Raw genomic sequence first — 15905 nt, 5'->3', positions numbered from 1 at the left:
TATTCATGTGATTGACATTCTGATTTCCATGTGCATCTGATAGGGATTTGGACTGAAACTTTTATCTTCTGAGGTTAGTAAGCACCATCTTATTTTTTACTTAACTATGATGATATTTTGTACACAGCCAAATGCCCTAAAATGCAATTTAATATATCACTAACAGGTCAGTCTATCTGCATTTAATTTTCCTCTTTTTATTACATCTCCATGATAACAAATAAGTGGTATCTTGTGTGTGAGGTTTTCTATGTATATATAACCACAGAGAGTAGTAGCCACTCTGGGCACTGAGATCTGGGAAATGCTAATGTTAGATTTTCTGAAGACGCAGTTTCTGCCCACATTTCTGGCACTAATTCCCCAGCACAGGATATCTTGTATGCTTCCTTCTTCGGTCACACTGGAATGCCACATGAGTACATTTAATGGTACATAGGCAAATTACATCAAGCAGTATGAAATTAACACATGAACTTATTCATTTTTAATGAAAGAACAAGTTTTATTGCATTGTCTTTGCTTTTTCTTCAGTAGGGTTGATATGGTCTCTTGCTGGCTTTAAAAATTAATTGATGCTTCATCCAAAACTAAATAAGGTAAATCAGAATTCACTCAACAGAGAAAGGCTTCTTTATGTAGGAAAAATCCTTTGAATTCAACCTAATACAAAACCTAGGCACCTGATTCAGGATGTCCGTGGACCTTGAAAGTTATCATTACACAGGTGCTCTGTTGCTACTAAGAAAACATCTGCTGCTTTGCCCATTGTCAAAGCAAGTTCCTAGGATGCTCCAGGATGGACCTTTCTTTCCTGACATGTGTGTTTCTTCTTTTGCAGTGTTTCCCAATAGAGTATGTGCTCATGTGGCTCAATGTGATGAGATGTAATTAACTCATTGTACGCACAAGGAGAAAATGGAACCTTGTGTATGTTAAACAGCGATTTAGGAGATGGTGCTATTTCTACTCCCTTTGCATTAAGACAAAACCCTACGTAAACATCTTCCAAATGTATAAATTTAATCATTAAAGAAGCATCTACAATTTTTGCAGCCAGGTCTCCAGAAAACACGTAGCCAGTTCCTGAACAGAAAGGGTGGTATTTGTTTTCTGGGAATTCTTCTTCTGATATGTACCATTTACTGGCTTTATTCCGAATAGGGCTGTGCCCTGTCATTAAATGGCCTGTGAAATAATTCTCTGTGGGAGGCGGGAGAGGCCTGAGGAGCTTTTCAATCAAGTGCATCGTGTTGACAAAAACGTCACTGTCTGTCTTCATAGCAAACCTCGTGCCACTGCAGTAGGTGGCCACCCAGCTCATGCCCATCAGAGTTTTAAGAGTTAAGTTGTTGTAAGTGTCCAGGAAGTCCTGCTGGATGATGTCATGATACTGCTCACTTTCTCTCAGCAGAACGTCCCCTTTGTCACCCCTGGGGTCGCTGCCCAGCATGAACAGCCGAACAATGTCCGCGCCGGGAACCGCGGCTTCGCTCGCCCAGCTCTCCCGGATGGCTTTTCTGTGCTGCAGCTCGGCTGCTGTTGTTGATATCAGCAATACCAAGAAAGGTGTTCTATCTTTACACTTCTCTTCTTCGTTAATAATGAATGCAAATGGCCGTGTTGGAGTGGGCGTGGCTTTATTCCCAGATTTCTCATTTTCAGGTGGTAGTTCTCCATTTTGTTTCCCTAAGATTTGTTTGAAATTTATAGATAATTTTCTAAATAAACTCTTTTCACTTTCCATGTGAAGACCATTACTTTTAGGTCGAGCAGCAAGGTGAGGAGAAGTATAAAAAGAGGAAATCAAATATATTGTAAAAGAGATGGTGAAAACCAGGAAAAGACTTCTCTTGGTGCATTCCGTGGGACAGAAGAACCCACTCCAACAGCTCATGTTGGTAGCTGTAACAGGATGCACAATAACTGCAGATATTTTGTTACAATAGCAGCTAATTGTTTTCCTCCATGACACAAAGATAAAACCCGCCTTCAGTCTTCTAATTCCTCAGGATTCCTTTCAGTTTCTTATTATTAAAAGAGTCCTATTATTTCATTTTAGAATAAATTACAAATATTTTTATCAAAGACAAAAAAAATTTAAAATTTCTGTATTAAATTTTCAGGCTTTTCTTCCTAAGAGAAATACAGTATGATAGAAACAGTAAGAAATAAATGAAACTAAATAAATACACTATTAAAAGTAATAATTTCATCAGATAGAACAGAAATTATTCAGATCTATATTAAATATTGAAATAATTGTAAAATATAAAGACATTTTAAGTTCCTGTAGGCTTTACAAAAAGTTGTCACATAATTGAATCATCCAGAGTTAATGAAATATTATGATTGATTATGGATTCATAGCATTGGAGGCTATTATGATAAATCAAAAATTTAAAGCATGGCTGAAAGTGATTGTCTGGGCTCTGTAAAACATTAATGCAGACAGACTTGGATATGAAGTGCCCCCTGCCAGCAACTATCTCTGTAAAGATTGCCTAAACAGAGAAGGGCAAGTTAACTGTGTTCAAGTGCTTTTCTGGTCTCTACACGTATTTGAAAGGGACATGCAAAAGTATAGTAAGTCATGTTTTTTTCAGATTTTTTTGTACCAAAACTTTTTAACAGATGCAATGTGTAGTTCACAATCAAACAGCAAAATTAAACACTTTTTACCATCATCTTTGAAACTGTAGATTCATCCCAGTCATACAACCATGTGGGTTTTTTTTTGGTAGATTCTTTAGCAGTTTGTTGCTGATCCACAAAGAAATTACAGATTTAGGAGGACTGAAATAATCAGAGATCCTACCTCTGTTCCCATGGAGAATCAGAGGACAAGCTCAAAGGTCCTTGACTTGCTGTTTAAAGTCTTTTCCAGAGGAATTGTGTATCAACACAAAGGGAAATGCAGCAGGACATTCATCTTTCTATTTGATAAGTTTAAAAATACTCTGTCACTTGTAGCAATAAAGAGACAGCCTATAAGAAGAGATTTAATAATTTTAGAATATGCAACAGAAATGCAAAGTAAAAAATCAATTTATGCTCAACTATAATTTAATCTGAGTAAAATAGATCTTGTTTAATAGAAATGTAAGTATTGTATGGTGGATAAGCTTTGGCCAGCATCCAAACACTCACCCACATGCTCACCCCACTTCCCCTCTCCTCAGGAGGACAAGGGGTGAAAATAGGATGAAAGAGTTCATGGGCCAGGATAAGGGGCAGGAAGATCACTTAGTGGACACCATCTAGGACAGAACAAAGCTGGCCAAGATGAATTTAAATGTATTGCTATTTAAAATACATTTGGATAGTGAGAAACAGAAACAAATATAAAACCCAATAGCTCCTCCCCATCTTTTGCTGGGCTCAACTCAACTTCTTTTCCTGCCCCTTCAGCAGCTGAACAGGGTTGGGGGTCAAGGTCCTTCCCTATTCCTCTCCTGTTCAAACAAATCTGCTCCAGTGAGAGCTCTCCAAGGGCCACAGTACCTGCAAGGAATGTCCAGCTGGGGAGGTTGAGAGAAAAAGGGCACAAATAAATGTGTGTGGTGAATAAACTGTGATAAACTGGTCAGTAGTTTAATGCAGCTCATATGTACCACACATCTACAAAACATTAAGAACACAGCAAGTAATAGCATAGCTCTAGCAATCTTTCTTATGTTTTTAGCTGTTTAGAAACAGTATGTTTTGGCATCATAACATATTAAACATCCAGGATCCAAAAAACAAAGTAATGTAAGAAAGAATATGGTCACGATGACATCAGAAGTCAAGAGGCATTTCTGTTCCAATTAACTGCTTTACTGTTATTTGAAATATAAGAATTGCAGCATGTCAAAATAAAAGAGCAGAAGATAATTTTCAATGTTCTAAGTGTACTTCTGTACTGCAGTTTTCTTGAAGAAGCCAAAAATATTTTGTCAAAGTGTTTGACTTTTGTTTATTTTGACAGTGCAATTCCATTAGATGAAATCCTAGTTCCACTGTGGAAAGAACAGAAAATTCAGAGACGACTTTTCTAAGAGGTAGCTAGAATATTTATTGTTTAAATTTGATTGAGTTATTAAAAGATTAGTAGAAAATTCATGCTGCTAAAGAGTATCTATGTCTTCAAAATTAGTTATCGTTTATCTTGTTATGACTTTTTAAAATGCCAAGAAGCTCACAAAATACAATATGACTTTTCTACTAAATTTTTTTACAGAAAAAAGAAAAATACTTTAGAAATAAATGTTTACCCACAATAATTATCCATACCATTAAACCAAACCAATTGTAATTATGAAAATGATTTTTCTAAAACCAATTGTGTAGCAAAATGCAGTGCATATTAGGCTGCCTTGGGATACCCTGCTTATTCAGATACACACACATTTAACTACATTCAGATTTTAAAATTACTTCATATGTGCTAAACTGTCGGATCTCAAAATCTCAGCCCTGAGATGCTGAGCCTCCGAGACCAGCTTGGGAGTCTCGAGAGTCCTAGAATGTTGCCAGAAGTGTCTGGTAGCTGGACTTTAACCCTACACAGGAGACGACAAGGATGAGAGCTTCACAGGGCTTCACTGGGTGAATGGTGAAGGGATTAGCTAATTAGAAAGTGAGACACAAAGTTTAAGATTTATGTACAGGGGGGTTTAGAGGAGTAAGATGGAGGAATTGGGGTGTGTCCTGTCCTCCTCCTTCTTCCTCCTCTCCTCCATCTTCTTTGGCCACGGTGGCACCTTTCTATTGGTTATTACTGAGAGTACACCGAGTTATAACAATAGATGGTATTGGGGAAAAATGATAAATATTGTATACGTAGCAAAGGGTATAAAGATAGGTGCCTGCCCCAGAAGGAGACACAGTGTGCCCATGGCTGACTGCTGAGCAGATCTCTGTTGAGCTGAAAGAACATCTTTTAGATAAACAATTAATAAACATAAAACCAGAAAGAAGAACTGAAGCCTCTTCTCGTCCTTTGACACGCGAGTGCACCAAAGCCACCTCCGGGCTCTCCAGGCCCTCAAACAGCCGAGATAAACCTGACACTAAACTTCCCCCCCCCCCCCCCATAATTAGGCCTTATTAAAGTAATAAAAAGGAAGAAGATGACTGAAAAGGAATAAAGAAAAAGGAAAGGCATAGGGAAAAAAGGTAAAATTAATATGGTACTGTTTTCTTGTCACTCCTGTTTATGTTATCTTTGCCTTTATTAAAAAAGACAGATTTGAGAGCTCATGAGTGAAAATCTACCTCACAATGTTCTAATTCTACCCTATCCCATCACAGATTTTGGAAGGATATAAAATTGAGAATACCAACCCCTCCCATCGTAGCAATGCTTTGATATTTTCCCAAATTCTTGAAGTAAGGAGCTGAAGTGCAGGCCATTGAAGGTGCTCCCACAAATGGCAAATTTCTAAGTAATCTTTTGAGGAAATGCTAGGTGTGTTTGAAGGCTGCCAGAAAGCATGAGGTAGGGCTGATTTAATCCCAAACTGCCAGCTGGCAAACAAATCACAGCATCTCTGCTACTTGGCCTTGGCTTAGTTAAGCCAGCTTTTAGGTGAAATGTCCAAAAAAGACTAAGCTGGGGAGTGGGGAGGGGCAGGAGGTGGGGAGTGGGGGAAGAGCAGGAGATGGGCACTGGGGAGGAGCAGGAGATGCACCCACCTGGACCGAAGGCAGTGACTCCTGGCGAGGAGCTCCACCAGGGCTCTGCCAGGGTTCCACAGCCCTTTGGCTCAGCACAGGCTCACCGTTCCTTTGGGAAGAGCAGGCTGTGCAAAGCCCTGGCCCCACCTCCTGCAGGCTGTCTAGGGGCTCCCAGGGACAGCCCTGGAGTCTGTGAGATGAACCTGTAAGTGTTCCACCCCTCTTTTCTGAATCCTCTGTTGAATTTCAATCCCCCATGCCTCAGTATTTGGAAGATGAAGTTGGGCATTGCAGTGACACTTGCTCTCTTCCAAAGGGAAGCATCAGAGATGCTGCAGTTTCTGTCTGTGCTATTTTGTTATTGGGTTATGGGTGGAAAAAAGCTGTCTTGAAACCACACAAGGGGCAGAGAGCTGCTTGTGCTCCCTCTTACCTGCACCACTTGGCTTCCCAGAGAACCCAGGCAACCCTTCCCTTCTGTGGTTACACGCAGAAACTCACCTAAACATGTGCTGCTGAGGTGTGACGTGGATCCGTGCTAGAGACAAGAGAGAGTGAGGAATAAAATTATCTTGATATGTATTCTTGGAAAGACCTACACTCGGTTTTTCAAAGTTTAAAATAAGATTTTTATGAGTAAAAGACATGGTCCGTGATCCTTAAAACCATTGCCTGTTACAATGATTACAGCAATTTGAACAGCAGAGGGCTTAATTAACTGTGAAGAGAATCAAGCACTTTGCATAAAGCACTGAAGTATATTAATAACAATTGCACATATTTAAGGAGCATATGGAATTAATTTAAGAAATGCATAAAGTATTTTTCTGCTAGGGTAGTGTAAAATCTTTGTATATGTCCTTTTGTGATTTGAATTACACATAGACTGAAGCAATCTCATAAAAATGCTAATTTTATAGAGGAATAGCACCTTCCCCCCCCCCCACTGGAGTATTAATACTTTTTTTAAAAAAAACAAATATGTGAAAAACTGAAGAAGAATTTTAGGTTCTTTTTTTCTTTGCACAAGTGCACATTGGATTTAAAAACAGTCTCCAAAGAGAAGCGAACAGCAACAGCTATACTAGAATTTGCTTGTCCCTAGTTATCTGCTATATAATTTTTTTATTAAAGTACCTACAGAAATATGGCTGCCATATAATTAATCAGCTATGAACAGTACAATTCCCTCTCTGCTTTTATGGAAGTGAAGTGCAACAAAGCCTGTCATGGGACAAAAGGGAAGTACACTGTCTGCAAGAAGCCAAGAATCTCTTGTTAATCTAACAAAATTGTCCTATCAGAAGACAGCTACTAGTTTAATTTTTTATCAGCAAAGGGGAGAGTGAAGAAAGGAAAATAGTCCCTCATACCTCCCTCTCTTCTCTCATGTCACATTCACCTTCTTCCATGCCCCTCATGAGTCAGTGGCACCAGCTTTTCTCAAGGAGATGGACAAGGAGAGGAGTCTGTGGCAAACTGCCAGTGCCCCACAGTCTCTACCACACAGAACATCCTGCTGTTGATGGCAGTGCCCTTGCTGCCCAAGAACCCAGGAGTGATAATTTCCACATGTTTGGCAAGACAACACTTTTTCTTTCTAGGTTCTCAGTTGCACATGAAGCCTGATTTTATTACACATGCTGTGTTGACATTGGGTATGTCCTCCTTGTGTTCTTTGACTAAATGACTATGACTGAATCCAGCTTTATGCACTGCCAACTGTGCAGCTATTCTCATTGCAGTGAGTAATTGGTCACACTTTTCCTTGGTTATCATCCCATATCTACATTTCTCTATACTTCTATTTCAGGGCCATAAAAACATACTCAAAACAGAACAGCTATTTACTGCAGAAATAGACAGGTAACTAGCAGGTGTTGGGCCACACGGTCGTGGAAAGGAATTGAGTAACAGAAGTAATTCACTACACAATTTGCTGTTCCAGCTTGAAAGAGCTAGAGCAAAACTCCTCCCTCTATCCTGTTAACTGACCTGATCACTCAGTATCCATGTGAATGAAAAACTAACTATTAACAGTAGTTAGTACATATATAACTAAGTGCTTGGGAGCATAGTACAGAGAATAATTATACTACAGCAATTTGCTATCTCATTTACCTTTACTGTAATCTTTATTAACATGTAGATAGGGCAGTGTGAAAAAATCAAGATCTGGAATCAGCAAGGAGAGAGTTTATATTCAACACAAACAAAGAAAAGGTAGCTTAGACAGAGGTTGGAAACATGAGATTCAATATTTGTTTGCTGCAGCTGTGTCTGGATTCTTAACTAAATTTAGCATGGGCACTACAACAAGAACTGCATCACTTTTCTTTATTAACTTTAGTACTTGGCTAGGTTTTTATTGGAATTGGAATAAATTAGAATAGCTATTTGTATTAGAGATGTTTAGCTAATTTATATTTTATAATTAAAAGTTCTGACAATAAGGAGTTACTTAGATCAGTTACAACAAAAATTAACATAAATTTAATTATGGATGTTTATGTGTGGCTAGTTCATAAACAACTCATCTGCAGGATTAGTGTCTCCTAATGCCTTATGTGGAGCCCTATAAAAGCTGCAGGATGCTGAAGTCTTTCTTGCCTCATCTCCTGGTTAATCATGAACTTCTGTAATTTAATTCAGCTGAAAATGACATTTATAAAGCTTCAGTATATGCCAGAACACAAGCTCCTAGCTTTGTCTGCACAGGGGGATGTGCACATGGGAAGTCCTGACTGTTCCTGTTCATCTGCCACTGGCAGTAATTCAAGGGGTTCATTCCCTGCAAGGGCTGGGAATGTTCCTGCACCAGTGGGACCATGTATCCCCCATGTTCTTCAGGGCATGGACTCACCACAGGATGCCAGAACACAGGACCAGGAAAAGCAGAAGCCCCTTGGCTGGGAGAGGCACTGAACCAGCCCTGTCCTCTCCTGGATGGAGTGCTGCCTTCACCTCCTGTGGGTGCTGCCACGTATTTGAATGTCACTCTTACACATCAGGCATGAGCAATGAATGCTCCGCAGCTCTCCAGAAGATGAAATCAAAATGTCACCTCGTTTGCTCTGACTCAGGGGTGAGATTAGGGGAGATGGGGAGAAGCTGGCTGCCTTTCCCACACAGCTGCTGCTGTGAGCATGGGCAGAGGCACTACACAGAGACCCTGAGAAACACAGGCACCACTGGATTTTTGGGTGCTGTGAGGACAGACCGGAGATCAGCTGAGACTTTCAGTTGTAACTGTGTACATCTCAATTCCAGTCCATGTGCTGCTGTATTTGGTAAATAATTTCACTATCTAAAGCTGCACAAGGACACACAAGGTGATGCTGACCACTGGAGCTCCCAGGGTTGTCGATAGTACCTGATCCAGGCACAGCTTTCACCATCTGTATTTTTAGTTTGTGCTTCTTTTCTAAACCTTTAAAGATAAGCTGCCATAAATGAGGGGGGAAATCATCTTCATTCAGGGCTTGTAATGAAAAATATGTAAAGAATTATGTCTTACTGAGAAAAATATGCCATGAATTCCACACAGATTAAATCCTCATTTTTAGACTATTCCAAAGAAATACTAGCATAGTGATCCACTTACCTCTCATCATCTAACTTGGCCAAAGGCATCTGCAAATCCAGATGCAAAGGTGTCTGGTCCTCTGGCATAACTGTTTCAAAACCACATCATCACATTTCATTCCTAAAATAATGAGAAGATGCAAAGAGCAGGGCTAAATAAAATTTAAAATCACTTTTACTTCCCTGAGTGAGGATATCTAAACTATACTCTTCCTGACAAATCTGCTGGACCCCCAGGGATTCACTCTCAGTCCTGACAGTCATGAAGGATTAATTTAGGAGATATTTAGCAAGTTGTCATATATTTGCCACGGGCAGGCAGTTGCACTGTCTCATTTGGACAGCTTTCAGCAAAATGGGTCATAAAAGGGCAAAATTTTGGTATGCAAAAGGTACTTCAAAACAGGAACTTCTTACAAGTATTCTTAAACCCAAAATATCTTCTGAGCTGATTTTTTAAAAAGAAATTCTGGGAAGGAAGATTTTTCTCATATTATGACTTTTCATTACAAGGGGAAATAAGGGTTTGTATCATGTCTTAAATCCCACATTAGGTTAAAAATAAGCATGCACTGAAATGATCATATGAATCATACGGGACTGAAGGATGAATACAAACAGGACTCACTTTTCTGGCCACAAATGTTCAGGTTACACAGTAGACAGAGGAGTTTTCATTGGGATGAGAGGCTCTACAAACTGTACTTCGGTTATACATAACTGGTTTAAAGTATTTGTATGCATTAGTTCAAAGAGGAACTAATAATTATTCTGTGGGTGTAATGGCATTCCTTTATCGTGCCTCAGTCTCGGCTGGGCCTGTAGATGGTGCTGTAACATCATTGATAATAGCAGTGGACCATGAGGATATTCCCTTTGTCACTGGCCAATACCCAGCTCACTTTACAGATCAGTCATAAAATCCATGTTATCAGTCTCCATAAAACCAGCGGCAAGTACCAGTTCAGCTTTATTGGAAGAATGTCTGGTTTACAGCATCTGAGTTTGCCTTCTTATTGTCCACGACAGCCAAATCATTATTTCCTACAACAGATTCCTCTGAAAATACTCCACTGTAATAAACCAGAAGATTTTTTTATATTCCTGTAGAAAAATGATATTTAAATTGTCATTTTAGTCTGGTACCTAAACAAACATCACTTTTAAGTCAGCAGTCTTTAAAAAAGTATCTACAAATTCTTGGAATGTATCATGCAGTCTTTACAGCACATACTTTTGAGTACTTCAAACATCAAAAGCAGAAACAAGAAAGTAAATTGGAGTATTTACCAATAAATTTCATCAGTTCAGAATGAATTTATGCATAAACTGTGCCAAGAGAAAATGCACGTGTCTTCTATATTAAACAATGGATTGTGATGACTGAGCTGATTGCACTGAAATTATTTCATATGTATTTTTGGTTCAAAAGAAGCTTCACTTCCTGTGGACAGAATTCCTGAGTTTGAAAACTCAATTTTCAAAATCCCTTTTACAAAGCTTGCAGAAAGTGTACTTTCCTGGTCATTAAGGAGAGCACAGGAATAGAGTGAACCTTAATCAAGACACTGCACTCAGTCCATTGTACTTACCATAAGGAGGTACCTTTCAGTTCTTTGGTCACCTCTCAGGCTGGATTCTGAAATGAAGAATAAGATACCCTTTTCCTTATGTCACGGGTTTACACTGCAGTAGGACCCTAGCACAGTTTTGTGGGATCCTCTTGACTGGGTTGGAATTCACATCAGAGGAGTTGTGTGAACTTGTTTCTACAAGCATAGTTAGTTCACATCATTTGTGAACAATGGAGAGGGTTTAATCTACAGTTTTCTCAAACACTGTAAAAAAAGATCACATCAGCCACCAAAAATATTTAGCTTTTAAACATGAAGCTAAACTGTTACTTCCTTATCAAAGAATATTTTCCTCACGGTTCTGGATTACACTGCTATGTTTTAAAGACAAGATTATGATGGCTACTAGGAAGTTATGAAAAATTGATTACAGCATATTTGATGCATATGGCTGGCCTAGGAAAGCAATGATGTCTGCAATGTTCTAAAATCAGTACACAAAGTGGTAAAAACCTATGACTATTTTGATGACTTGCATTATTCTTCAGTTATGCTTTCTCTATTTCTCTTAGTGGTTTCTGCTACACCAAGTAATGTAGTAGCTGAAAATAAATGTAGTTAAAAATTGCCTCAAGGCAAGTACAGAAAGAAGCATTTAGACATGCATATTTTTTTCCTGAGTTCTAATGTTCTTCCATTTTCTACCAGACCCTGAGCTCCTCTATTTTGTTTACATGGTCTATAAATCAGTTTTGTACTGCAGATCACTGTCACATATAGTAAGAACCATAGTTTCCATAGTTTTGAAATGCAGGAGTTATTTGTCATAACATGGAAGTAGCAGAAAAAGAGAAGCCACACTCAGCAAAGAAAGCAGTGGAAAGCAAAATTAGTGATGCTGTACAGACCTTCCCAGTTCTCAGATTTCTCTCTTTGTTGGGTATTTCTCTCATAACCAAAGATTCCAAAGGAAGAAAGAGCAACTGCTCCCTGCTGGAGCAGTTGATCCCTCAGAGGATCAAGTGATGTAAAAAAGCAAAGGCTGAAACTCTAGAACTCTGTGACCACTTGCAAATTTCTTCCTTACTGTAAAAGCAATGAGGTATTTTCAGCCTTTGCATGACTGAAATACAATAGTGTGGTATGAGGAAGGAGAACAGAGCATTGAGAACTGTACCAACATTAATGTGTGCTAAATTTAGAGATAAGCAGGTCGCTATAAACAAAGCAGCCAGACCTTTGGAAAACCTGACAATATTTTAATATCAACTTTTATGGTTAGGATTGAAGTAAAGAAAACCTTATGGAAGTAATAAAGTATTCTACTGTTCTACCTATGGCAAAAATAAAAATCAATTCAAAGTTTCTAACTAAATTTCGATAAAAAAAATGCATGTCCCTTTTACAAGCTGGCTGTTCACTTTGCCTGGCATGTAGCAGAGTCCCTTAATTCACCTGTTTTGGTGCTATGTCCATGGGCTTAGAAAAGAACTTTTCCCTTCAAACCACACTGACCAGTGAAATGAACCTGGGTTTCACACATCCCAGGATACTGCTTCACTAACTGAACCAATACACACACACTCCTACTATTTTCTCCTTTATATCTTCTGCTTAAGGGCTGCAGAGGGGAAAACCATCAATTTTCAAATAAATTTAAAAGGTTTTGATTGGTTTTTGGTGCAGCTGAAACATTCTTAATATAGGAGAAGTTTCCAGGAAACTCTCAGCATTTGTAAAAATACTTGAGGTGTGTTAATGGAAAACTAACTTTCCTTAAGCTAAATTTCCTCCCTTTAATACCATGGTGTGTTGCAATTCAGCTTTTGTCCCTCCTTTCCTTCGTATCTTGTTCTGAAGTGTGGGAAATAATCAAATTCCTTACATCACCCCTCTAATTTCTTATGCACAAATATGCAAATACTACAATTTAAAACAGTGCTTATGATTTCCTTCCTTACAGAGGCTGCCACAGTCACTTTATCTCCTTGTAGAGACCGTTTTGTAAATAATAGTAAATGGTTCTTCTGCTAGACAATTCACATTACTGCTCACAAGGACCATCAAGTTATGGATGCACTAAAGGGCAGCAGAAATAAAATACCTACCACCTTAGAGCTTATGATGTGTCCAAAAATCTTGGAAATTCTAGTAGGTTGTGATATATTTTGCCACTGCGAGTGACTTTCACAACTCACTGTGCAACAAATGATTTAACCATTGCCAGTCTGTTCTTGGGAATCAAAGGCATGAATTAAAATGCACTTTCTTGATATTTGCAATGCCATCCTCTCATAAGCAGAAATGCATGGAGAAGAAATCCCTCTTCAGTGTGAACTTCAGCTAGCAGGGTGAGAACCAGTTTGAGAAGCTTTGGAAATAGCCCTAAAAAATGTCACAGAAGCATTCCTTCAGCTTTAGGGTGGTGTCTGTGTGTGTCAGAAGATGTAAGGTAGGGTGTGGAACTACGTGAAACTTATTTAAGTCAACTACCATTTCATTTTCCTCATGCTTCTGTTTCCAGCTTTCCTTTTCTTCATCCAGTTTTAATTTAACCTTTATGACTTGTGTAAGAATATTTATGTGAAACTGAAACCGTACCCTCTCTTAAGAGGATACATCCTGATCCAAACCCAATGTTCTTAGCAGCTTTAAGTTTGGTATGGAACAAAAAATGACCCTAAAGGATCTCTTCTGCGCACATAAATAAAATGTGCAAACCACTCTATGAAATAATACATAAACTTTATTTCCTACCTGTCTAACTGCACTGCAACATATACTTTACATTAGCTATTACTTCTGCAAATTCTCATTTTCTCTGTCAAATGATGCATGAAAGTGAGAATCACTGTAGCTTAATGGAATAAGCCTCTTATCAGTGCTATATATCAAAGGCATCACTCTCCAAACACCTAAGGACAGAGGGATCGTGTGTTCCAAAACAGTTTCACTTGGATTCACAGTAGGTGGCTGGGTTTGAGGTTTTGCTGCTGCTGTTTATTTTTCCCTTGCTGTGGGGACAATGGTCAGCATTATGCTGTTATTTGTTCTGTACAGGCTTAAGTGTGCTGGGGGTCAGCAGGGGGTTACAGATAAGGAATGATGTCCAGAGGGCCTCCTCTGTCTTTAGAGAGGCCCTCTTGACATCATGCCTTATCTGGATTTGTCTCTATTGCTCAAGTTTGGAAAAGAAAAAATACATGTTTGAAATAACTTATATAATAATATCAATGACTGCTGTAACAGCATCGACATAATAATATAATAATTAATTAACTGATGAAGCAGCCAAGAGGAGGCTAAAAAGAGTGTTTTATATCCAAGGCTGTTGTCACATAGGCTATGCCCAAGGAACAGCAACACAGGTCTGGGGTAAGCCACAAGGAGTGATGAGGCAGGAGAGGGGAGAGAAAGAGAATTCAAGTCCATGACTACCTTGACCTGGGCTGATCTCCTCTGCACTTTTCTGAGCCTGTGCTAGCAGTATTTTGTAGCTGCAAGGCAGACAGCATGATTCAAGTATCATCCTGAAAGAGAGGCAAACAGGTGCATGAGGGGTTGTGTCTTTCATTAATGGAAGTCATAAAAAAACATTCCCAATTTACCTTTGTAGAGGGCAGAGGGAAGTCCAAGGCTGTGTAAAAGGTTTCAAACAGCACAACAGGAATGAATTCAGGCAACTTCATACATGTCCTCTTTTTGCACATTGTTGAAAGCCAAACTTCAGCTGTCATTTTCTTTAATCATACCAAGCTTTTGATGTTGCGGCAGAAAGTGAGTCTGACTGAAAGAATTCAGCTGGCTGCCTACTATTCCTTCCCTTTCCAAAGTCCCACTTCATTATGGAGCTGCATCTTCGCTAGATCTTCTAGCTCTATGGAGATTTACCTTATACAAACTCTGCTTCATCTTCTTAGCTGCACCCTCTTTTAGATTCAGTCAAATGGCATTTGATTCTTTTTTCTTGGGACTATGTTATTTTAATGACTTTCATATTATTCTTACTTTATAGGATGTGTTTCTTGTCTTGAGAAAAGGGCTGTGCCCACAACATAGTTTATGCTCCAGAACTTTCGACTTCAATCTAATTTTTTTTTGTAATTTCCTGGTCCCTCCCTGACATTGCATTTACCTGGGATGATTTTCTCTATCTTAGCAAATTCCAGCAGCATCTAGATGAATCAAAGAGTGAATTATTTCAGTGAAATTTGACAAAGTTTGAAAAACGCTAATACAAATTTGAATATTATTAAGAAGCTGGACAAACAGATTTGAAAAAGTTTCTGCCTTTGCAGCAGAGTAGTCCTGAACCACTGTGCTCATGAGTATTCAGCTCACAGGTGAAGCAGTGTGAGCAAGAATGGGGCCCAGATGGAAAAGTGCTGACAGAGGCAGCTGTACAGCTTCCCAGGTATGAAGGGACAGTAGAGCTGGAGGCACAGAACTGATATGAATTCATTTTTTTTCTTTGTGAGGCCATGAAGGTTTTATTTTTCTAACCCTTTATTCTCAGTTCAAAAAACATTTCACAAGGGCTGACTTGGTGAACCAATCTTTTTAGTGTGATTTATAGAATCAAGTCATGAATCTTTAAACCTGGTGATATAAATGGTCTCTTCAAAGTATCATGAATTGCTGAATATTATATTATTTTCCAGTTTTAAAAGTTCTGAAGCAGAGAGCAAAACCAGCACTGTATGATGATTGCTATCAATTACACAACACAAAATCAGCACTGATCCTATAGGTTACAGGGGACTTTGGTCCCCAAGGAAAGAGGATCTGTAAACTCCAAATCTAAGAATAGAGCAACCAGATTAATAAAAAGGGCTGAGTGTGATCATAGTTATTAGCAATAAATGCTGAATATTTCCATCATATTTAATGATCATATTTTGTCTATTTCAAACACTTCTGAGCTTTGCTGTTGTATTGGAAATGATGAGCTATTTTCTCACCCGTACACACCTACTTATGTAAAGCAATGGCTGACAATCAACTCTCCTTTCAAGGCCACATTATCGCTTGAGGACCTGCTTCCTCTGCAGGTAAAGGTGCCTTACCAGTTCAAGGATAACAAGT

The 15905-nt window shown here is 38.9% G+C and overlaps 1 protein-coding gene across 1 annotated transcript; it reads right to left on the bottom strand.

The window, feature by feature from the left end:
- Positions 1–784: 784 nt before the first annotated feature.
- Positions 785–1897, bottom strand: LOC135451189 (beta-1,3-galactosyltransferase 2-like). The gene has a single exon (XM_064720138.1). The coding sequence runs from the start codon at positions 1895–1897 to the stop codon at positions 785–787; it is 1113 nt and encodes a 370-aa protein (XP_064576208.1).
- Between the last annotated feature and the right edge of the window lie 14008 nt (positions 1898–15905).

This window comes from Zonotrichia leucophrys, chromosome 8 (assembly GCF_028769735.1).
Source record: "Zonotrichia leucophrys gambelii isolate GWCS_2022_RI chromosome 8, RI_Zleu_2.0, whole genome shotgun sequence".
Classification (NCBI taxonomy): Eukaryota; Metazoa; Chordata; class Aves; order Passeriformes; family Passerellidae; genus Zonotrichia; species Zonotrichia leucophrys.
Note: the sequence above shows the minus strand (reverse complement) of the source record. Positions and strands in the feature narration are given on the sequence as shown.

Coding starts and splice junctions, on each gene's coding strand:
- LOC135451189 (XM_064720138.1), bottom strand. CDS start 1,897: ATGAGCTGTTGGAGTGGGTTCTTCTGTCCCACGGAATGCACCAAGAGA.